The 23,316-nt window shown below is 37.6% G+C and overlaps 1 protein-coding gene across 4 annotated transcripts in view; it reads left to right on the forward strand.

The window, feature by feature from the left end:
- POU2F1 (POU class 2 homeobox 1) overlaps positions 1–23,316 on the forward strand; it is a 197,543-nt gene that overhangs the window by 148,218 nt on the left and 26,009 nt on the right. For all 4 annotated transcript variants that reach the window (XM_055403280.2, XM_088835996.1, XM_055403281.2 and 1 more), the window contains 6 exons: positions 246–340; positions 5,611–5,784; positions 12,106–12,247; positions 14,938–15,083; positions 15,459–15,638; positions 17,336–17,441. In XM_055403280.2, the coding sequence (XP_055259255.2) occupies positions 246–340; positions 5,611–5,784; positions 12,106–12,247; positions 14,938–15,083; positions 15,459–15,638; positions 17,336–17,441 (843 nt within the window). The remainder of the gene's footprint in view (positions 1–245; positions 341–5,610; positions 5,785–12,105; positions 12,248–14,937; positions 15,084–15,458; positions 15,639–17,335; positions 17,442–23,316) is intronic.

Genomic DNA, 23,316 nt, shown 5'->3' on the forward strand with positions numbered 1-23,316 from the left:
AAATAAAAAAATTGATCAACCAGAGAGGTTAGGTTACACCAAAGACATATACCAGTTTTACATTTTTTCATATCTTCTTGCCCAAATTGTATTTAATAAGACTGAATTGTCAGCAAATAAGACCTTAAGAGTTTTAAGACCAGTAGGACTATCAGGATATCAGTTGAAAATGTTCACTTCACTTTCTTATGCTATATGTTCAAGGTAATCTTTAATGTTGGACATAACATGTTTGTGTTTTGTAGGTCTCCTGCAAGCGCAAAATCTTTTAACACAACTACCTCAGCAAAGCCAAGCCAACCTCCTACAGTCTCAGCCAAGCATCGCCCTCACCTCCCAGGTCAGTTTTCTTCCATGAGGGTTGCTTTCTTTTATCCTGTTGTCTTGAGATACTTTGGGACTCTGTCTAATTCAACTCCCTAATAAAAATAATTCAAATAGTTTTTGAAAACTCACCAAAATTTCAAAGCTAGATTTATCAGCTTCATTAAAAAATACTGCCAAATTGATGTAGTCCTTGAAAACCTTCAATGAGTGCCTATTTTCTTACATGTTCATAAAGAATAACTGTGTTAGCACTGAATGAGTAATACATTCTGGCTCTTTGACCACCCTCCTCCCTGATATATGACAGTAGAGATTACCACTTGAACTAGACACCTCGCACCTCAGTTAAAACCGTCATTGTTCTTTGCTCTTTCTCAGAAACTGCGAAGAAACTCTTATCTCTGTTTTATTCCATCTCAACTTTCATGTGTTGCTTTAGCTAATTTCTTCCAGAGTTTAACTATAGAAAAAGTACAAGTCTAGGCATCTAGAGGTTTAGGCTTTAGACCTCGTTCTGTTTCTTTCCTAGCTGTGACTTTGAGCATGTCATTTCTCCTTTCTGCACCTCCGTTTCCTTATCTGTAAAGTAGGTGATTGAACTAGCTGATCCTCAGTTCCCCTTCCCTCTCTGATTCTCTTTGTTCATAATTATGGAAGTTATCACTTGATACTAACAAATCACTAGATTTGACAAAATTCAACAACTGTTTATGATTTTTTAAAAAATCTTCTAGGAACAGAAAGTAACTTTCTCAACCTACTAAAAGGCATCTACCAAAAAAGAACATTATAAAGACTGAACAGTTATCCACTGTTACCACTTTTATTCAGCATTGTACTAAAGAGCCTAGCAATGCAGTAAGATAAGAAAAATAAAGAACATGTAGGTTAGAAAGGAAGGGTCTCCTTTGGCAGAAAACATGATTGTCTATGTAGAAAATTCAGAGGAATCTACAAAAATGTTGCTGGAATTAGTAAGTGAACTTAGCAAGTATGATGCAAAGTTACTTAGTAACTTAGCAAGCAAGATACAAAGTCAACAGACAAAAATCTGCATATTAATAAAAATCATTTGGAAATTGAAATTAAGAAAAATATTTGCGGTAATTAAGAATAAATTTAACAAAATGTTTATAAGACCTATACATTGAAGACTACAAAATCTTGCTGAGTGAAATTGAAGAAGACCTAAGTAAATGGAGAGATGTAATGTGTTCATGAAGACTTCGATTGGTAAAATAAGATCTCTCCAAATTGATCTATAAATTCAACACAGTCCCAGTGAATATCTACAGCTTTCTTTGAAGAAGTATGTGTGGTGTTTCTAGCCTTTGTACAGAATTGAAGAGGCCATGGAATAGCCAAACAATTTTGAAAAGTGAGAACGTTAAAGGATTACTTGTTGTCTAGAATTATTATAAAACTGTGGTAAGAAAGACAGTGTGATAATGGCATGTGAATGGACATAGAGCAGAAGTCCAATAGATATGCTCTTGCATATCAAGAGCCAACTGGCTATTTGTAGGCAAAAAAAAACCTTACTCCTTATTTCACAATGATATTATTGTTGTTGCTCAGTCGTGTTCGACTCTTTGGGAACCCATGGATTGCAGCACGCCAGGCCTCCCTGTCCCTCACTATCTCCCGAAGTTTGCCCAAGTTCACATCCATTGAATCAGTGCTGCCATCCAACCATCTCATCCTCTGTCACCCTCTTCTCCTTCACAATGATATACAAAGATTAATTTGAAATAGGTTGCAGACCTAAACTTCTAGGAAAAAACTTAAGGAAAAATCTTTGTGTCCCTGGATAAGGTAATTTCTTAAGAGAAGAGAAGAGAAGTCGCTCAGTCGTGTCTGACTCTTTGCGAGTCCATGGACTGTAGCCCGCCAGGCACCTCGGTCCATGGGATCTTCCAGGCGTGAATACTGGAGTGGGTTGCCATTTCCTTCTCCAAGGCATCTTCCCGACCCAGGGATCGAACCCAGCTCTTCTGCATTGTAGGCAGGTACTTTACCGTCCAGCACTACCATTAAAGAAAAAAATAATAAATTTAATTTCATAAAAAAAGCTTCTGTTGAAAGAATGAAAAGAAAAGCCACAGACTGGAAGAAAATATTCTTGAAACTTATATCTAATAAAAGACTTATATCCAGATTATATAAAGAACTCATACAGCGCAGTAAGACAACTTGTTTGTTTTTCTTTAAGGGGGTGTGTGCAAAGTATTTGAAGATATTTTACCAAAGAAGGCACGTTAAATACCCAATAAGTGTATGAAAAGATGCTCAAAAGTATTAGTCATGAGGAAAATGCAAATGAAATATCACTACATACCCAGTAGAACGGGCAAAATTAAAGACTATGATAATACCAAGTGTTGATGAGAATATAAACCAAACCCAGCTCTTAAACGTTGCCACTGGGGCTGCAGATGGATGCAGGCCCTTTAGAGAAGAACTTGGCCGTTTCTCATCAAGTTAAACGTGCCTCATGACTCAGCAGCTGTACTCTCAGAAATGAGTGCATTTGCTCACACAAAGACCTGTACATGAATGTTCATAGAGCTTTTATGAACAGCCTAAACATCCATCAACTGGTGAATAGATAACATAAATTTTGACATATCTATACGATGGATTGCTACTCAGCCATAGAAACAAATGTACTTACAATACATTCAACATCATGTATGAATCTTGAAGGCATTATGCCAGGTGAAAGAAGACAAACATAAAAAACTGTATACTGCATGATTCAATTTATATGGCATTTTACAACAGACAAAGCTATAGGGACAGAAATCAAAGCAGTGGTTGCCAGGGGATGGGGGCTAGGGGTGAGGATTGACAACAAAGGGCTCAGGAAACTTTTGAGGGTGATGGAAATTTTCTGCATCTTAATCACTTATAACAGTTTTATGACTAAAGATAGTGGTCAAAACCCATCCAACTGTACACTTTTAAATGGTGCATTTAATTATGAATAAGCTGAATTGTAAAAATGAGGTTGAAGAGAAAACCTATAGCAGCAGTTCCTTTCTGACCTATGAGCTTTGTAAACAGTGGCAAGGCTGATAGCTTCATCCTGACTCCTGCTCACTGAATTTTACTCTACTATTTCTAGATCTGGCCCAGTCCAGCCTGAGGTTTCTGGAGTTGGGGTAACTTATCTGTAACCACTCCACCAAAAGGTACCCAAGCTATTTTTAGTCCTTTATTATTTGAGAATGGGGCTACTTCAAGCCTGGAAATAAAGCAACTGTCTGATAGTTGAGACACGTCTCTAACCATCAACCAGTTTCAGTGGGAAGTTATAACCACATAGGACTCTAACTTGGTTGGTAAAGTTTTGGGCTCCTCCAGGTGGTCAGGTTAAAATTTTTCTCAGTGTCAGAACGCCAGAGAGATTAATCTTGTTGTCTTCACTGAAGAGGGGTGGTAGAGAGGAGCTGACCCCAAGTGTAGGCACGTATAATTCCTATTATGTAGTTTTCAGGGGCAGTTAGTTCAGTTGGAGAAAGCATATTACTAATGAGGTAAAATTTAGGGGTATACAACGCATTAAAATTATAAGGAAAAAAGCACATAACCAGAGACTCCATCTGTAACCCTGTCCTGTAACCGCTCACCTGGGCTCCTGCTCAAAGGGAGGGCTAACTGAGCAGCTATGATGCAGTCAGGGCAGCACCTGTCCCTAGGGAGCACTCAGAGGGAGGGTTCTACTCGGAGCCTGTGAGTCAGAAAAGGTAGATTATACCCTGATGTCCCCAAGTAAACTTCAGATGGATTTAAATAATTAAACATTTTTAAAGACATAGAAGAAGCAGGATATTAAAAGGAATTTTATCCAAGCTAGAAATAAGTCAGAGCTTTCTCAGATTTGAAGCAACAGCAGATACTAGGAAGAAAAAATAGTTCACCCAAATGATAATTCAAAATTTACATACACTGAAAAATAAAAGGAGAAAAGCAGAGTGGGAAAATTATATGTATTAATACAACAGACAAAGGCTTAATCTATAATGTTTGATGAGCTCTTTGAGAATAAGGATACCATTAATATATAAATGGGTTATGGATGGAAAGTTAATTCACATGAAAGGAAGTACAGGTAATAATTAACACATGGGAAAATTTTGGCTGTAAGTAATAAGAAATATGAATTAAGGCATTAGCAGGGAACAATTTATTCCTGAATTAGTAAAACATTTTTTAAAACTGCCAGTACAAATCATGTGGAAAACATTGTACAGTGAGAACCAGCATTATGATGTGTACCAAAAGCCACGAAACTGTGTATGGTGTACTCTTTATCCAGTTACAGAAGATCCTTTGTGAATTTATCTCAAAGAACTAAGTAGAAAGGTGGGAAAAATGACTGTATGCAGTGTTTCGTTGTGGTATCATCTATGTTAGTAAAAACGAAGAATGCCTAACAATAAAGAAATGGTTAAATTTCAGCCCACCTTTGACAATTAGGATGACTGAAACACCATAGTAGAGAAAATTGAAACCTAATGTTAAGGGAGAAAAGCAGAATATAAAATCTTGTTACTATGATTACAGTTAAGGTTAACGATGGACCAGTAGACGTGAGGGAGGAAGAAAACTTCTAGACGTCATGGATAAACTTAACAGCGTAAAAATGAAGCTCTGTGGAAGAGAACTTGGACAGATAGTCAGAAATGAAGCTATTAAGTCATTTAAACTATGGGTGATTTGTTTTTCCCCCTTAAAATAGCTTTTAATAATCTTATTTTTTTTTTTCAGGAAACTTTTTTTTTTATTTATTTATTTATTTTGTAATTAATTTATTTTTTATTGGAGGCAAATTATTTTACAATATTATATTGGTTTATAATATTCTGTTACAAGTAGGAGATTGATAGTGATAAGACAGGGGTGGCTCCTGCTGTTTTGAAACTTAGAGTTTACGTGACGTATCTGTGATACAGGTTCTTAAAAGTCAAGAGTGATCTGTTAAGTGACATGAGATGCGTGTATTCCGCCCATTTGAACACCCAAGGATGCTGGGCCTCGTTTCTGCGTGCTCAGGTCTTCCCACAGACGCGCATGTGGCCTTCACTCTGACTGTAGCGTGTGTGGCATCGCACTCTGCTGCTCCCACTGGCCGTTGAGTTGTACCTGCCGCAGGTCACACGGTCTTCATAGTCTGTGAATGTAGCTGTTCCTGTAGATTGTTTACTTGCAGCACTCCAGATAGAAACTGAAATTTCTTAGTGTGTGTTTGTTCTTATTCTTCTGTTCCTTCTCTCACAGCCAGCAACCCCAACACGCACAATAGCAGCAACCCCAATTCAGACACTTCCACAGAGCCAGGCAACACCAAAGCGGATTGACACTCCCAGCTTGGAGGAGCCCAGTGACCTTGAGGAGCTTGAGCAGTTTGCCAAGACCTTCAAACAAAGACGAATCAAACTTGGATTCACTCAGGTAGGATGAACCTACCTTTAACTTAGGCTTCCTTCCTTGTCCAGGTCCAAATATTTGCATTCCATGTCCAAAGAGACTTCTAAGCAACAGTATATTTCTCAGGTTTGTTTTTAATTTTGGACTGTAACTTTTTCTTAGCCATTTCTTGCATTTATAAGTTTAGACTTTCATCATTTTTATTCATATATAAATATATAATTTACTGTTATGTTAAAATTGTTAAGGTTTCTCTCAAAACACAGGCCTCTGAAATTAGAATTATCCGATAAATGGTGAGAATTTAAAAGATTATGTTGGGGAATGAAATAACTTATACTGAGGGCTGTGTCATTTGGAAAACGTTTGGTTCTAGCCCTTTGTGTTATATATAAGTAGGAATGAGAGGAATAAAAATTACTTTATTCCTTTATAGTAGCTGAAAGGGGAAATATTTGAAAGAGTTGTTTAAAATAGTTTGTGGGCAAGAGAAGCAGTAATGGAAACACATACACACACAAACACACAGTAATACCAAACTGAGGCTGATTACAACATAGGAATCTGTTGAAGATGAAAAATCCAAATTAATCAAAATCCAAATTAAATTTTAAAATGTCACCTAACAGAGGGTTTTTAAAGTAGAATGAATTTAGTGTTTAAACAGGCCTCTAGGTATATAGCTGCTTGCTCTAACCATTCCTGCTGACTTACTCTTTGATTAATGTGTCACAAATAAAGCAGAAAAAGAATTAAACTGAATGACATTTATGTAAAATGATGCAAGATCATTCAGTTCAGTTCAGTCGCTCAGTCATGTCTGACTCTTCGCGACCCCAAGAATCGCAGCACGCAGGCCTCCCTCTCCATCACCAGCTCCCACAGTCCACTCAAACCCAAGTCCATTGAGTTGGTGATGCCATCCAACCATCTCATCCTCTGTCATCCCCTTCTCCTGCCCTCGATCTTTTCCAGCATCAGGGTCTTTTCCAGTGAGTCAGCTCTTCGCATCAGGTGGCCAAAGTATTGGAGTTTCAGCTTCAACATCAGACCTACCAATGGACACCCAGGACTGATCTCCTTTAGGATGGATCTCCTTGCAGTCCAAGGGACTCTCAAGAGTCTTCTCCAATACCACAGTTCAAAAGCATCAATTCTTCTGCGCTCAGCTTTCTTTATAGTCCCAACTCTCACATCCATACATGACTACTGGAAAAACCATAGCCTTGACTGGATGGACCTTTGTTGACAAAGTAATGTCTCTGCTTTTTCATATGCCATCTAGGTTGGTCATAATTTTCCTTCCAAAAGCGTCTTTTAATTTCATGGCTGCAACACCACTGCAGTGATTTTAGAGCCCAGAAAAATAAAGTCAGCCACTGTTTCCACTGTTTCCCCATCTATTTGCTATGAAGTGATGGGACCAGACGCCATGATCTTCATTTTCTGAATGTTGAGCTTTAAGCCAACTTTTTCACTCTCCTCTTTCACTTTCATCAAGAGGCTCGTTAGTTCTTCTTCGCTTTCTTCCATAAGGATGGTGTCATCTGCATATCTGAGGTTATTGATATTTCTCCTGGCAATCTTGATTCCAGCTTACGCTTCCTCCAGCCCAGCATTTCTCATGATGTACTCTGCATATAAGTTAAATAAGCAGGGTGACAAGATACAGCCTTGACGTACTCCTTTTCCTATTTGGAACCAGTCTGTTGTTCCATGTCCAGTTCTAACTGTTGCTTCCTGACCTGCATACAGGTTTCTCAAGAGGCAGGTCGGGTGGTCTGGTATTCCCATCTCTTTCAGAATGTTCCACAGTTTATTGTGATCCACACACTCAAAGGCTTTGGCATAGTCAGTAAAGCAGAAATAGATGTTTTTCTGGAACTCTCTTGCTTTTTTGATGATCCAGCGGATGTTGTCAATTTGACCTCTGGTTCCTCTGCCTTTTCTACAACCAGCTTGAACATCTGGAAGTTCACGGTTCACATATTGTTGAAGCCTGGCTTGGAGAATTTTAAGCATTACTTTGCTAGGGTGTGAGATGAGTGCAATTGTGTGGTAGTTTGAGCATTCTTTGGCATTGCCATTCTCTGGGATTGGAATGAAAACGGACCTTTTCCAGTCCTGGGGCCACTGCTGAGTTTTCCAAATTTGCTTGCATGTTGAGTGCAGCACTTTCACAGCATCATCTTTCAGGATTTGAAATAGCTCAACTGGAATTCCATCACCTCCACTAGCTTTGTTCATAGTGATGCTTCCTAAGGCCCACTTGACTTCACATCCCATGATGTCTGGCTCTAGGTGAGTGATCATACCATCATGATTATTTGGGTTGTGAGACCTTTTTTGTACAGTTCTTCTGTGTATTCTTGCCACCTCTTCTTAATATTTTCTGCTTCTGTTAGTGCCATATCATTTCTGTCCTTTATTCAGACCATCTTTGCTTGAAATGTTACCTTGGTATCTAATTTTCTTGAAGAGATCCCTAGTCTTTCCCGTTCTGTTGTTTTCCTCTATTTCTTTGCATTGATCGCTGAGGAAGGCTTTCTTGTCTCTCCTTGCTATTCTTTGGTGCTCTGCATTCAAATGGGTATATCTTTCCTTTTCTCCTTTGCTTTTTACTTCCCTTCTTTTCACAGCTCTTTGTAAGGCCTCCTCAGGCAGCCATTTTGCTTTTTTGCATTTCTTTTTCTTGGGGATGTTCTTGATCCCTGCCTCCTGTACAGTATCACGAACCTCTTTCCATAGTTCATCAGGCACTCTATCAGATCTAGTCCCTTAAATCTATTTCTCACTTCCACTGTATAATCATAAGGGATTTGATTTAGGTCATACCTGAATGGTCTAGTGGTTTTCTCTACTTTGTTCAATTTAAATCTGAATTTCCAGTAAGGAGTTCATGATCTGAGCTACAGTCAGCTCCCGGTCTTGTTTTTGCTGACTGTATAGAGCTTCTTCATCTTTGGCTGCAAAGAATATAATCAATCTGATTTTGGTGTCGACTATCTGGTGATGTCCATGTGTAGAGTCTTCTCTTGTGTTGTTGGAATGCAAAACTAGGAAGTCAAGAAACACCTGGAGTAACAGGCAGATTTGGCCTTGGAGTACAGAATGAAGCAGGGCAAAGGCTAATAGCCTTCTGCCAAGAGAACGCACTGATCATAGCAAGATCATTCGGTGAAATAAAATTACTGAAGTATAGATTAGATTGGCTGTTCCAATAGAATCAGGAAAAGCCTGATGGTTTTTCCCCAGAGAATATAATTACTGTTTGAAATTTAAGCCAGCACTAAAATATTATCCAAATTATTTTATGTTGAAAGTATAGTAACATACCACCTACTCTGGTAGATAAAAAATCAAGGATGACATCCCTGTTTTGTTCCTTATATTTCTTTAGTAATTTATTTTTGCTCAAAGAAACATTATGTCTTGAGAACAAAGAATGTTTTTTAATAGATATAATAATTTTAGAGGAAATACATATCTGTGACGAGTCTCAGTTATGAAGAAACAAATTGTAATTCACAAAGATTTTAGTACTTTCGAACTATCTAAACCATCTGGCTTTTAAAAAGAAAGCTAAGATAATATAGAACTAGATTGGTAGAAATAAATTAATAAGCTTAAATAAATATAAGGTTGGCATGTTTAGCAGTGCTTCAAGTCTTAAGCTATTAGCATAGCATATTCTTCGTTTCCTAGGAGATTGTTGCCCAAGTGATATGGCAAGGCTGTTAAGGCTTTTAAAAACCTTTAACTTTTATACCAAATAGTGGTTTGCCTTTCTGTGGCATTTGACTCAACACACTGCCAGGGTTGTTTCTCTCTCTTTTTCTCTTTCTCTCTCTCCTTTTTTTTTTTTTTTTAAAGTATTTATGTATTTGGCTGTGTGGGGTCTTAATTGTGGCCCACAGATCGTCGTCACCTCGTGCAGGACCTTCCACAGTGGCGTGTGGGCTCTCATTGTGATGCACGGGCTTCGTTACTCCATAGCATGTGGGACCTCATTGCCCAGTCAGGGATCATACCCACATCCCCTGTATTGCAAGGCGGATTCTTAACCACCGCACTAGCAGGAAGGTCCCTCTATCTTTTTCTAATAAAGGAGCTTCCCTGTGATATGGTGTTCTGCTTATGGTTTTATCCTATTCTTTGGCACAACTCTTCCTTATTTTTGAAAATGACTTTGACGGCAGTGGCAACATTTCACAGACCTTGACTGTGTGGATTAAGGCGCACGTTACTGATGCAGGATGGGAAGATCAGCATGTTTTATGTCAGATACCTCAACTGTAGCTTTTTTAAAGATTGCTTTGTATTCAGTTTATACACATTCACTCAGAGGGTAAGTTAGACATTCAAGTTGTTAGTTGAAACAAACAAATTCCTGCTCTCTGAGTAAATATACATGTTATTAGGTGTTTTAAACAGTATTTTCTAACTACATAATTTGTTATTGAAGGATTGCTGTAGATGTTATTACATAATTAGAAGGCATGCCGTATTCTAACACCATCCCTCACGTGGGATATTCATTATTTCCTAATCTCAATCTTAATTCCTTTTTTTCTCTGCTTTTAAGAAAAAAATAAAAGTGATATTATTTAGTTCAGATTATGAATGAGTTAACTGTTCAAGCATTTACTCTGAGAGGGAGGACCCAAGGTGGCTGTGTATTACAAAAGCACTAAACAAAGCTTATATCAAATTAGTGAAATTTAGTATATTAACTGGGGCATCTATTGCTTTTCAGCCAGTGAAATTATTTAAATGTGATGGTCTACTTCTGTTCTACTCCTGTGAGATAGTATATTCGGAGTTGTCAATAAAACTTTTTATGATTTTGTATCTGTGCTGTCCAGTAGGATAACCACTATCCACATGTGCCTATTGAGTACTTGAAACGTGGCTAGTGGTGCTAAGGAACTAAAATTTTAATTTATCTGCTTTGAATTAATTTAAATTACACATGCAGATGGTAGCTATTCTATGGGAAAGATTAGAATATAGATCAGCTGGAGTTCAGGTATTCTCAAAGTTTCATTTTATCTTTATCCAGCATTTCTCCTCTGTTAAACTTTTTGTTGCAATTTGCTCACCAGTAAGAAAATGGAGTTTAAAAAGAAATATTCTTTCTTTTCACTGACTAACCCCTTATGTAAGTGCTAATAGCCAATGTTCTATCCAGAAGGTAGTTTGTAGGGGAGATAAATCAAAGGAGTGAGATATTCCTAATTCAAAACGAGTGTTGCCAAGATAGTTGGGAATTGACTGTCTTAGTAGAATTAGCTATGTAGTATTTTGGACCAGAAATGTTGCCTTTCTGTCTTGTCACTAAACTATTTGAAATGAGAGTGTGAATCATTGCTACTATATAACTGGTGGCTCAGACAGTAAAGAATCCACCTGTGATGCAGGAGACCCAAGTTCGATCCCTGAGTCAGAAAGATCCAGAGAAGGGAATGGCTACCGACTCCAGTATTCTTGCCTGGACTACAGTCCATAGAATCACAGAGAGTCAGACACAATGGAGCAACTAACACTGTGTATTACCTATATATACACAATAAGAGAGGTTTCAGCTGGAGGAAGAGCCCTCCATACATCTCAAAGGCTTACAGAGAAAGATATTTTTGCAGTATATTCAGGGGATCATTGTTCTTTCGCTGTAAGGTTGCCAAGTCTCCAGTGCCCATGAAGGCTTTGACTAAATGGGCCAAAAGTCTCTACTGTGAATTTCTGTAGTGGTTACAGAAGTAGTCTTTTTAGAATACCTACTTTTCCTAACAGACTTTGAAATCCAAACTAAGAGTGCAAAGGAGAATTTTTTTTTCACAGCTTCCAGAAATACTTTACAGGAAAAAAATTAAAGAACGAAGCATAATTTCTAGGATTTAAAGTGATTTATGTGAAGTTGGATTAGTTCAGAAATATCTCAGGTTATCCAGACAGTTACATCTATTAACCCTGTAGGTGATCCAGGTTAACTGATTTTTAATGATTACTTAGATCACTTTGGTTGCATCAGTTACTTGGTAGAATATCAGCACTACCTTTTGAGAGTTAGCAGAAATACTTGATATTTCAATTATTAAGAAGAGATTCAATATGGAGAGAATATGGGACAGTATTGAATGTTGTTGCCATTGAGGCCTAATTAACAAGAACCTTCACTGGAATACTGTGCTCAGCTTAGGGATGGACGTTTTTGTGGAACCCAGTAAATGGAATGATTGTTGATTCTTTGTCTAGAACAGTTACTGGAACAGCACCCTCGAGTGAAGACCATAAACGTTACATGAATCTTCTCTCTCTCCTTTCCTTTTCTGTATCATCGTGCAGGGCGATGTTGGGCTTGCTATGGGTAAACTGTATGGAAATGACTTCAGCCAAACTACCATCTCTCGTTTTGAAGCCTTGAACCTCAGCTTTAAGAACATGTGCAAATTAAAGCCACTTTTGGAGAAGTGGCTAAATGATGCAGGTAGGTAAATATATAAATATATATATATATTTCCTTGTTGTTCATTGAAATTTTACAGGAGGGATTGTTGTATAAATGGGGATTATATTTCTTATTACATTATTGATACTATAGAATCTTGAAGCTCACTCATCTTGGGAGGATCAACATAAATTCAGTTCAGTTCAGTCGCTCAGTTGTGTCCGACTCTCCGCGACCCCATGAATCACAGCATGCCAGGCCTCCCTGTCCATCACCAACTCCTGGAGTTCACCTCAACTCATGTCCACAGAGTCGGTGATGCCATCTAGCCATCTCATTCTCGGTCGTCCCCTTCTCCTCCCGCCCCCAAGCTTTCCCAGCATCAGAGTCTTTTCCAGTGAGTCAACTCGTCGCATGAGGTTGCCAAAGTATTGCACTTTCAGCTTTAGCATCAGACCTTCCAATGAACACCCAGGATCGATCTCCCTTAGAATGGACTGGTTGGATCTCCTTGCGGTACAAGGGACTCTCAAGAGTCTTCTCCAGCACCACAGTTCAAAAGCATCAATTCTTCGGCGATCAGCTTTCTTCACAGTCCAACTCTCACATCCATACATGACCACAGGAAAAACCATAGCCTTGTCTAGACGGACCTTTGTTGGCAAAGTAATGTCTCTGCTTTTTAATATACTATCAAGGTTGGTCATAACTTTCCTTCCAAGGAGTAAGCGTCTTTTAATTTCATGGCTGCAATCAGCATCTGCAATGATTTTGGAGCCCAAAAAAATAAAGTCTGACACTGTTTCCACTGTTTTTCCATCTAATTCCCATGAAGTGATGGGACCAGATGCCATGATCTTTGTTTTCTGAATGTTATGACTACATAAATTAGAGAGCTAATTCATTTAAATAGTCTAGTAATTAGAAGGTACATAATCAGCAATAGTTTTTAGCATTGGAACATTTTTTATATTTGAGCCCAGAATCTGAGACAGTTGAAGGAAGTTGAAGAGGATAAGAAGGCCTATGTATTTAAATAAACTTGAAAAACAAGTTTATTGGTTCTTCCTCCATGGATTATTATAAATTTGTTCCTGATAGTATTCTGCTTTGTTATTAAAAGTGACCACACATTGGTATGTATATACAATGGACTGTTCAGTTCAGTCGCTCAGTCGTGTCCGACTCTTTGCGACCCCATGAATCACAGCACGCCAGGCCTCCCTGTCCATCACCAACTCCCAGAGTTCACCCAAACTCATGTCCATCGAGTTGGTGATGCCATCCAGCCATCTCATTCTCTGTCGTCCCCTTCTCCTCCCGCCCCCAATCCTTCCCAGCATCAGAGTCTTTTCCAGTGAGTCAACTCGTCGCATGAGGTGGCCAAAGTATTGGAGTTTCAGCTTTAGCATCAGTCCTTCCAGTGAACAAAGAATGACATGTTACCATTTCCAACAACATGGATGGACCTAGAGAACATTATATTTAGTAAATAATCAAACAAAGACAACTACTATATGATACCACTTTTATGTGGAATCCATAAAATAATACAAATGAATCTGTAGTCATTTAGAAATAGAATCACAGACATAGAAAAAACACTTATAGTTCCCAAAAATGGGAGAGGGAGAGAGGGACGTATTAGGAGTATGAGTTTAATAATTACAAAAAATGCGAATTACTACTATACATAGAGAAGCAACGAAGACCTGCCGTATTGTACAGAGAATTATATTCAACATCTTGTAATACTCTATAGTGAAGTACAATCTGAAAAAAATATATTTATAACTGAATCACTTTGCTATATACCTGAAACCAACAAAATATTGCAAATCAATTATACTTTGATTTCTAAAAAATGACCACCTTTTTATACATTAAAAAAATTGAGCTATTAGTTTTAATTTACATGCTTTGTGCTGCAGTTTTTTCCCTTTGGAAATTTTGAATTACAGAGTCATAGTCTGTGAGACCAGTAAGGAATCATAGAGATCCCCTAGGCTGTGGTTCTCACTGTAGATGTGAACAAAATTCAGGTCTTTGGCAAAGACAAACCTGTAACTACCAGCTTTGAACAGTCTGATTTTGTTGTTCTACGTATGGCCTCAGCATCTGTAATCTTGCTGAGTTCCACAGGTGAGAACCGCTGGTCTGTTCCCTACATAGAACATAGAGTAAAAAGAAACGCAGAGATGTCTCTGACATGTTCAGGGTCATTGAACTATTAAATGATCGAATCTTGTTTAAACTTTAAATAGTTTAAAAGTGTTTCATTGTTTGGTTTGAGGGGAAGGAGAGGAATACCAGTGAAATAAAATGAGAGGTCATTTGCAAGATAAACGTTTAACAGTCAATAATTTCCAAGTTTTCTGCCTTTCCTCCTAAGAGTTAATAAATAAAAGAGCAAGCAAAACCAAAACAGAAGAGCAGAACTCTCTGATAACAGCAGAAGAGGTGGAGCTTAAAGAGAGGAGTAGTAGACTGCTTTGTCAGAAAAAAATCAAAGAATAGCAGTGACAATATAATGAGCCATCCTGAGACAGAGAATGCCAGTAAGAGCAGTGAAAAGATCCATGGTAGTGAACATTTTTTAATATAAGTTATAATAACCTTTCATACTTGCTTTTAGCCTAAAATATTTTGGTTGGTTATTGTTGTTAATATGTATATTATGTGCATGAATCATGCTCAGCTAATTTGATTTACGTATTTTCTTCTCACAGAGAACCTCTCATCTGATTCAGCTCTCTCCAGCCCAAGTGCCCTGAATTCTCCAGGGATGGGGATTGAGGGCTTGAACCGTAGGAGGAAGAAACGCACCAGCATAGAGACCAACATTCGTGTGGCCTTAGAGAAGAGTTTCTTGGAGGTTAGTGAGGTTTCTCCTTTTCATGTACATGGGATTTTCTGTGCAATACTAATGTTACGTACAGGGGAAGCACAGGTAGTTTCGTTTGGCTAAATTCTAGTGTTTGGAACCAGACATCTTGCCTTCCTCACTTTGTCCAAATGAGATTAATCTATATATATTCAAGAATAACATTCTAAGTTAATATGACTACATTTAATAAATACGTTTATTAGAATATAGAAGTTTTTTGTTAGAAGTAGAGTAGTATGGCCCTGTATAGCCCATCTTCATTCTCTTGTTTCTCCTCCCATTTGCTTATTCATTTAATGACAAGTTTATGCCTGTAGTTCAGAAAGTTTTTCCAACAGATGATTTTATTATTTTCCCCTTCAGAATCAAAAGCCTACCTCGGAAGAAATCACCATGATTGCTGATCAACTTAACATGGAAAAGGAGGTAATACGTGTTTGGTTTTGTAACCGCCGCCAGAAGGAAAAAAGAATCAACCCGCCCAGCAGTGGTGGGACCAGCAGCTCGCCTATCAAAGCAGTTTTCCCCAGCCCAGCCTCACTGGTAAGGATGGGATACAAGGGCACGTGCTCAAGGGCTAATGTTTACATTATGAATGACCTATCAAATGAATTTATATCATTTTAGGAATCTATTACGGAGAAGGCAATGGCAAGCCACTCCAATACTCTTGCCTGGAAAATCCCATCGATGGAGGAGCCTCGTGGGCTGCAGCCCATGGGGTCGCTAAGGGTCGGACGCAACTGAACGACTTCACTTTCACTTTTCACTTTCACGCATTGGAGAGGGAAATGGCAACCCACTCCAGTGTTCTTGCCTGGAGAGTCCCAGGGACAGGGGAGCCTGGTGGGCTTCCATCTATGGGGTCACACAGAGTCGGACACGACTGAAGTGACTTAGCAGCAGCAGCAGGAATCTATTATATATATTCATGTTGAATAAAGGTATATAAATTTATATTTTAGATGTTACCAAAGTAATGAAATCTCTTGTTGTTAACCCAAGAACTTAACTGATCTTTTTTAAACAGTTTTAATCCTTTCCTGTTTCATTGCAGTACCATTATTCTCTTCTCTGCCGTAGTTTATTAGGTTACTCTATAACAGTTTGCAGCTAATTTCAGTTATCTAAAAAATCTTTAGTTGCTCTTTATTCATTTTGGTTTCTAAGTTTCAATTTATTAAACTTTTACTTACATGATTAAGTGACAATAAATTCCCAGGTAACCTTTAGCTCTGAGTTTGTATTGATATGGGCCTTTTATTTAATACCTTATTGAGTAACCTCTATTGTTAACATTAAAATAGTATTCCTAGACTGAAGGGACATATAGTTGTCATGTGATTCACTGGATCTTTAGGACAATTGTAAATGTGATGCCATGTTTCCAACCAGGATTCCAAAGATGGGAATATTGTTGAGTTTGCATTTCTGATACTTTTTTGTTAATTTATTTCTAATTTAATATTACTCCATGCCAAGGAGACTTTTCAAACTAAAGTCATCATTATTAGCACTTCCTAGTTGTTAAGTGAAAGCTTTGATTGTTAACTGGTAAGACTTTAATCATAAAGTTCATGAGATAGTAGTTATGAAAATTATAGTATTAGGTAGTTTTGTTTTATGTGCATGACTTTTGTGTTTTGGATTTATTTGTACTAGGAGGAGGAAGGGAGGAAGGATAGAAGGAAGGCAATATTTCCTACTTTAGTGTATCAATATGTATGTTATTTCAAAAAAGAAACTGTCCGTTTTTAAAAATTCGTTTTATATTCTTTCCATAATGAGATTTCATTAAAAACAAAATTACGACAGTCTTGCCCCCACATAGCTGAAAACAGAATATACAGGAACTCCAAATTCTATGATCCCCGTGAATAATTTTCTGGTTTAGATCACTTATAATGGTGTAATGTTTTTTAATGATTTAGAGTATATCTTATTCAACATAATTGAAATATGGGAATTTTAAAATTAATTTCTCATCAAACTTGGGCAAAGCCATTTGTAATATTAATGAAAAACCATCTACTAAAAGCAGCCTTTCAACATAAGCCAGTTTTCTCAATTCCAAGGTCAGAGAGTAATTAATAAAATCATTTCCTTTTGGACACTCTAATTTTATTCTGTTGTATCTGGAATTTTAAAAATGTTTATAGGAAAAATAAATACAGTATGGACTTAAATTTTTAAATTTTGGTTTTTAAATGCTTTTGCATATTTTCACTTCCAACCTCTAGGTGGCAACCACACCAAGCCTTGTGACGAGCAGTGCAGCAACTACCCTCACGGTCAATCCAGTCCTTCCTTTAACCAGCGCTGCGGTGACTAATCTCTCTGTTACAGGTAAGCAGCAACCAGGCTGTGCAGCTGTTAGGCAAATAGTAGGCCCATGATAAGTTTCTGTGAGAATCTGCCATTAAATTGTAAACTAAGGTTTTAACTAAAAATATATATTGCTTTTAAAAAAAAAAAAGTTGTATGTGAAAACCTGAACTCTTAAAAAGTATCAGGCATAATATATTTTCCAGAAAGAATGCTTTCACATAAAGATTGCATCGTTTTTTCCTTTCCCACATTACTTTGTCTTTTACATTGCTCCTCAGTGTTACCTTTTATTTTTTTTTTTGGCCGCGCCACACAGAGGATCTTAGTTCCTCATCCCGGGATTGAACCTGCATTGGAAACGCCAAGTCTTAACCACTGGGCCACCAGGGAAGGCCCACAGTTACTTTTTTTCCAATTAACTTCTCCTCTCCTTAAAAATGTTTCATAGGTTCAGCTCTTTGCATTCTGGAAAACATCCAAATTCACCATGAATTCATAAACTATTTACAGTCTGGACCTTATCTTCCACTCGTCTTTTCTCCATCCTATCCTCAAAACACAGGAAGGATCCTCCATACCTTTGTAAACATCCCCACAGTGTAAAATGTCCATCCCAGCCTTCACTTCTTTCTGTTAGTGATGAAACTGCTCCAGCTTAGATATCAGTTCTTCTTGGATATATACTGTTTAGTGTCTCCAGGAAATTATTCCCACCTGCCTATATCATAAACCATTTTTATCCTTCTTTCTTTTCCAGTGGACTTTGTGCCTCTCAAAAGATCTGACCATCGTTTTTGAAATGTCACTGCCTAGCTTAGTGTTTGACACATTCATGGTAAAATGAATAATTATTTTCTGTTTAAATGGCACATTTTCCAGATACATCTAAATAAATTAGCATTGTCATCAGAAGTTTTTTAGTAATACATATTGCAGAAGACATTCTCTAATTATTCACCAGGTTGATATATATGCTAGTAAATCATTGGATAGATTTATGATCTTTCATAATCAAGCTTAAATTTAACCTGGAGTTGGGGAATTTGATTTTTTTTCCACTCATATTTTAAGTAACTTAACCATGATGTAAAAATTGGATTAAATGGTTTTATGTAGTTATTCAATTTCTAAGTTAGAAAATTTCATAATATTGTTTATTCAGAGCAGTACCTTTGATAACTTTTGAGCCTTGACCTCTTTGAAAATTTGGTGAAAGCTAGAAACTTTTCCTCTCACAAAATAGACATACTCGGTTTTTAGTAAAATACAAGGAGGTTTATAAATGACAAACCTCATCAGCTCTCACCTTACCAAGGCTTGCCACTTCTGGATGTCTAAGAGGTAAATTAAAAACTTCTGTTCCAGAGTATATAGTATTCAGCACCTTAGCTTAATATGCAAACTGTTGTGATTGGTTGCTATTGTGTTGGTCACCAGGAACATGAAATCCCTGCCTCTGTGGGAGTTACTGTCTACCCTAACTGCATTAACTGGTAAATCGCGTACTTTACCTTCCAAACAAATTATAAGTCATATTACATTAAGTTTAAAGATACCTCTCTGTTGTTAAAAAAAAAAATCATAATAGTTCAGACATTAAGAACAAGTAGCTTTGCAAATTTCATAAAATGGCGCATTAAATGGCATTTCTTAAATGGCACAAATCTGAAGCAAAAGGTAATTTTAAGAAGGTATACATAATCAAAACTAGCTGGAAATTTAAAAAAAAAAATTTTGGTGATCTTAAGTGACTAATCAAATTCTCTTAAGCTTAATTACTTGGCCCATTTATGTATATTTAATTATGACAATTTTCTGAAATGTTAGTAACTTTTGGAATGAAATTTTTCTTTAATCATTAAAATTTTTAACATGGGAAATTCAAATAGAAAAGACAAATTCACCATGAGTACTGTTCTTATATCTTTGTTTATGTGTACATAGATGTACAATTCTAATAGTATTTACAGTGTATCCTGCTGTTTTTTTAAACTTAATATCTTTTAACATCTTCCTCTGTTACTGTAGTCTTTACTTTTCTAGTTTTGATTTGCCTTAACATCAAATGATTGTACTGTAATTTCAGAAACATTTCTATATCATGGTTGACATCATATTTCTATATCATGGCTGACATCATGGTTAAGTTCTACAGAGGGTAGCCAACTTTTCCAGTTTGAGCCCTGCAAATATTAAATCCCAGGAAGCTCGTCAAGTCTCTAAGCCACAAAACCAGCCTTGCTTGTTCACTGTTGTATTTCTCATGTCCAGCACACCGCCTAGACTCTAAGATGCCCAGTAATTATTAAATGAATGAAGTTTTCACTGTTATGATTACTATAATGAACACCTTTGTGCATACAGTTTTTTCTTTAATTTTGGACGTATAGAAAAGTTATAAGAATTGTTTAAAGAAATCCCAAATCTCTTCCTTAACATTTTCCAAATATTAAAATTTTACTGTATTTGCTTCCGCCCTTCCTTTTCCCCTTTCTGTGTGTTTCTCTTCCTGTGTGTGTGTATGTGGTTTTTCTCTGAACTGTTTTTAAGAGCAAATTACAGATATGCCCCCTTTACCCCTAATATTTACTATACATTTTTTAATAAGCAAGAAGTTGTATGCATAGCCAGAGTAGTTACAAAGCATCAGGTTATTGACATTGACTCGGTCACTATTACCTAGTAAAGAACTCACATTCAGATCTCGCCAGTTGAATCAGTAGTGCTGCTGACAGCCACAGAGAAGCTGAGATCATGTGTTTCATTCCGTTAGTGTCTCTTTAGTTTCCTTTAATTTGGGGCAGTTTGAATCTTTGTGTTTTGTGGCACTGATATTTTTGAAGAGTATAGCTAGTTATTTTGTAGAATGTCCCTTAATTTGGGTTTACCCAAATGTTTTATCATGACTAGATTCAGATTATGTACTTTGGGCAGGAATCCCACAGAAGTGATGCTGAGTCCCTTTGGGGCCTTATGTGGAGACGTGTGCTGTTGATTAGTCCCAAAGTTACTAACTTTGATAATTTCATTAAGGTGGTATCTGCCAAAATTTTTCATTGTATAGTTATTGTATATTGTTAATGTAATAACATTCTAGAGTTATTTTACTCTTAGTTTGCTCTTATTTTACAATTAGTATCTTTTTTTTTTCAATATTTATTTATTTATTTGGCCATACTGGTTCTTTAGTTGCAGCATGTGGGACCTAGTTCCCCAACCAGGGATTGAACTCAGGCCTCCTGCATTGGGAGTTCAAGAGTCTTAACCATTGGACGATCAGGGAAATCCCTACAGTTAGTATTTTATGAGGAGTTTGAGACTGCAATATCCTCTTCCTCAAATGTTTATACACTAGTGTCCATTGATGATTTTTCCCTGAATCTATGTTATTCTGACTCTCATATAGTTTCAGCATTTTTTTTACATTTATTAGTTGGCTTTCAACTCTAAGGATGAACTTTTCCTTTTCCCCTATCTGTATTAGTGTGGACTCAGAAATTCTTTCTGTATTCAATAGGTTACAATCCTACTATCACTCTTTATTTTAATATTCAGATTTTCTAGATATAGCTAAAGGGAACTACTTCAAAGTGGCTTCTGTGCCCTTTTAACGTGTCCCTAGTGGAGAAGGAAATGGCAACCCACTCCAGTGTTCTTGCCTGGAGAATCCCAGGGACGGGGGAGCCTGGTGGGCTGCCGTCTATGAGGTAGCGCACAGTCGGACACGACTGAAGCCACTCAGCAGCAGCAGCAGCATTCTTTGAGTACTTCCTGATATTTTTGGCACACATGATGTTCAGCCTCATCTTAGTTTCTCTGCCTCTGGCCTAGAATCAGCCTCCTTAAAATCCCTAAGTTCATACTGATATCGCCAGTTCCAATCCAATACTCTCTCGTTCATTCTTTTCTATCCTAATCTCTTTCCATATTTTAACTCCCTTCTCAGTGATAAGTATCCTGGCTCCCATTATCAACAATTCCAAATTACTTAATTGCACAATCCTATAGTGAAAAGACAGGGATTTCAAAATTGCTAACCCATGCCTCTGAAAAGACCAACTAATTCAGTTCAGTTTAGAGTTCTTGTCTTAAGCCTAAAGACATGATGTCCAAATATTGTGTTCAAAATTATCTGGGTTAGTTCTTCTTATATACCCTTCAGTGTATTTACATTATTCATTTGAAATTCCATTTAGTTTAAAATTCTTGTGACCTTTTTAAAGACTGTGAGATATTAACTGTTTTATAAGTCAAGACGATGCAAACAGTTCTCCTTGGGAAAATGTCATTCCTTTCTGTCATAATTCTCTGTATCCGTTCTATCCCATTCCCACTCATGCCATTCCTGCATACTTAGGTGACCTTTTTTTGCTTAACAGATACTCTGAAAATCACTCCACATTAGTTCATGGAAATCTTCATTATTTTGTTTCATTGTTGTAGAGACTCCATTATGTATGTAGATATACTACATTTTATTTTAACTCCTTCCCTGTTGTATGGACATTGAATTTGTTTCCAATATTTTTAAATTATTGACCATGCTGTCGGAGTAACCTTGTGGATAAGTATTTTTGTACTGTTGGAAGTGTGTCTTGAGTAAATTTCAAAAAGTAGAATTGCTGAGTCAAAAGGTATCTATGTAGTTTTGTTGGATACCATCAAATGGCCTTCCAAAAGGAGTGTACTTCTTTTCATTCCCACTAATAATACATGAGAGGGCCAGCTTCCCCATAGCCTATGCACTTTTTAATTTTCGCCAGTCTGATATGTGAGAAATTATATCTCAATGTACTCTTGTTTTTTTATTTTCGGCTGTGCTGGGTCTTCGCTGCTGCACGTGGGCTCTCTCTGGTTGCGGTATGCGGACTTCTCATTGCAGCAGGGCACAGGCTTTAGAGCACACGGGCTTCAGTAATTGCAGCTTTAGTGCTCAGCAGTTGCAGTTCAAGGGTGTTGCATTGCGCAGGCTCAGTAGTTGTGGTACAAGGACTTACTTGCCCCTGCGGCCTGTGGAATCTTCTCGGACCAGGGATAGGACCCACATCCACCACACTGGCAGGTGAATTCTTAACCACTGACCACCAGGGAAGTTCTCTCAGTGTACTTTAAATTTCAATTTTCTAATCATGTAAAGTTGAACATCATTTCATATACTTAAGAGTCATTTTTCATCTTTTATAACAGTGAAATAGGTTTTGTTTCACATCAGTTGATCAGTATTACACAGACTAGAAATTCAGCTGAGGGAAGTGGTGAGAGCAGACATTGTTGTCTTCTTTTCAACCATATTAGTTTTATGTTGGTGCATAACAGTTACTAAAACTTAGTGGCAATGGCAAGCCACTCCAGTACTCTTGCCTGGAAAATCCCATGGATGGAGGAGCCTGGTGGGCTGCAGTCCATGGGGTCGCTAGAGGTCGGACACAACTGAGCGACTTCACTTTCACTTTTCATTTTCACACATTGGAGAAGGAAATGGCAACCCACTTCAGTGTTCTTGCCTGGAGAATCCCAGGGACAGGGGAGCCTGGTGGACTTCCATCTATGGGGTCACACAGAGTCGGACACGACTGAAGTGACTTAGCACCAGCAGCAGCAGAGTGGCCTAAATCAATACTCATTTACTATCCCACATATAGGTTGGAAGTTTAGGCATAGATTAGAGCTGTCCTCTGCTCAGGGATTTACGAGGCTGAAGTTAAGATGTTGGCTGGGGCTGTGATCTCATATGACAACCAAGATCTTCCAGGTTCATTAGTTTTCAGAATTCTATCCATATGGTTATAGGACTAAAGTCCCCTCCCCCCCTCCTTTTTTTGGCTGGCTGTCAGCTAGATCAGTCAAATCCCACAGGCTAACCCCAAGTCCTAGCTCCATAACCTTAAACATG

This window comes from Moschus berezovskii, chromosome 4 (assembly GCF_049115385.1).
Source record: "Moschus berezovskii isolate FMDL1 chromosome 4, NW_MosBer_1.0, whole genome shotgun sequence".
Taxonomy (NCBI): Eukaryota; Metazoa; Chordata; class Mammalia; order Artiodactyla; family Moschidae; genus Moschus; species Moschus berezovskii.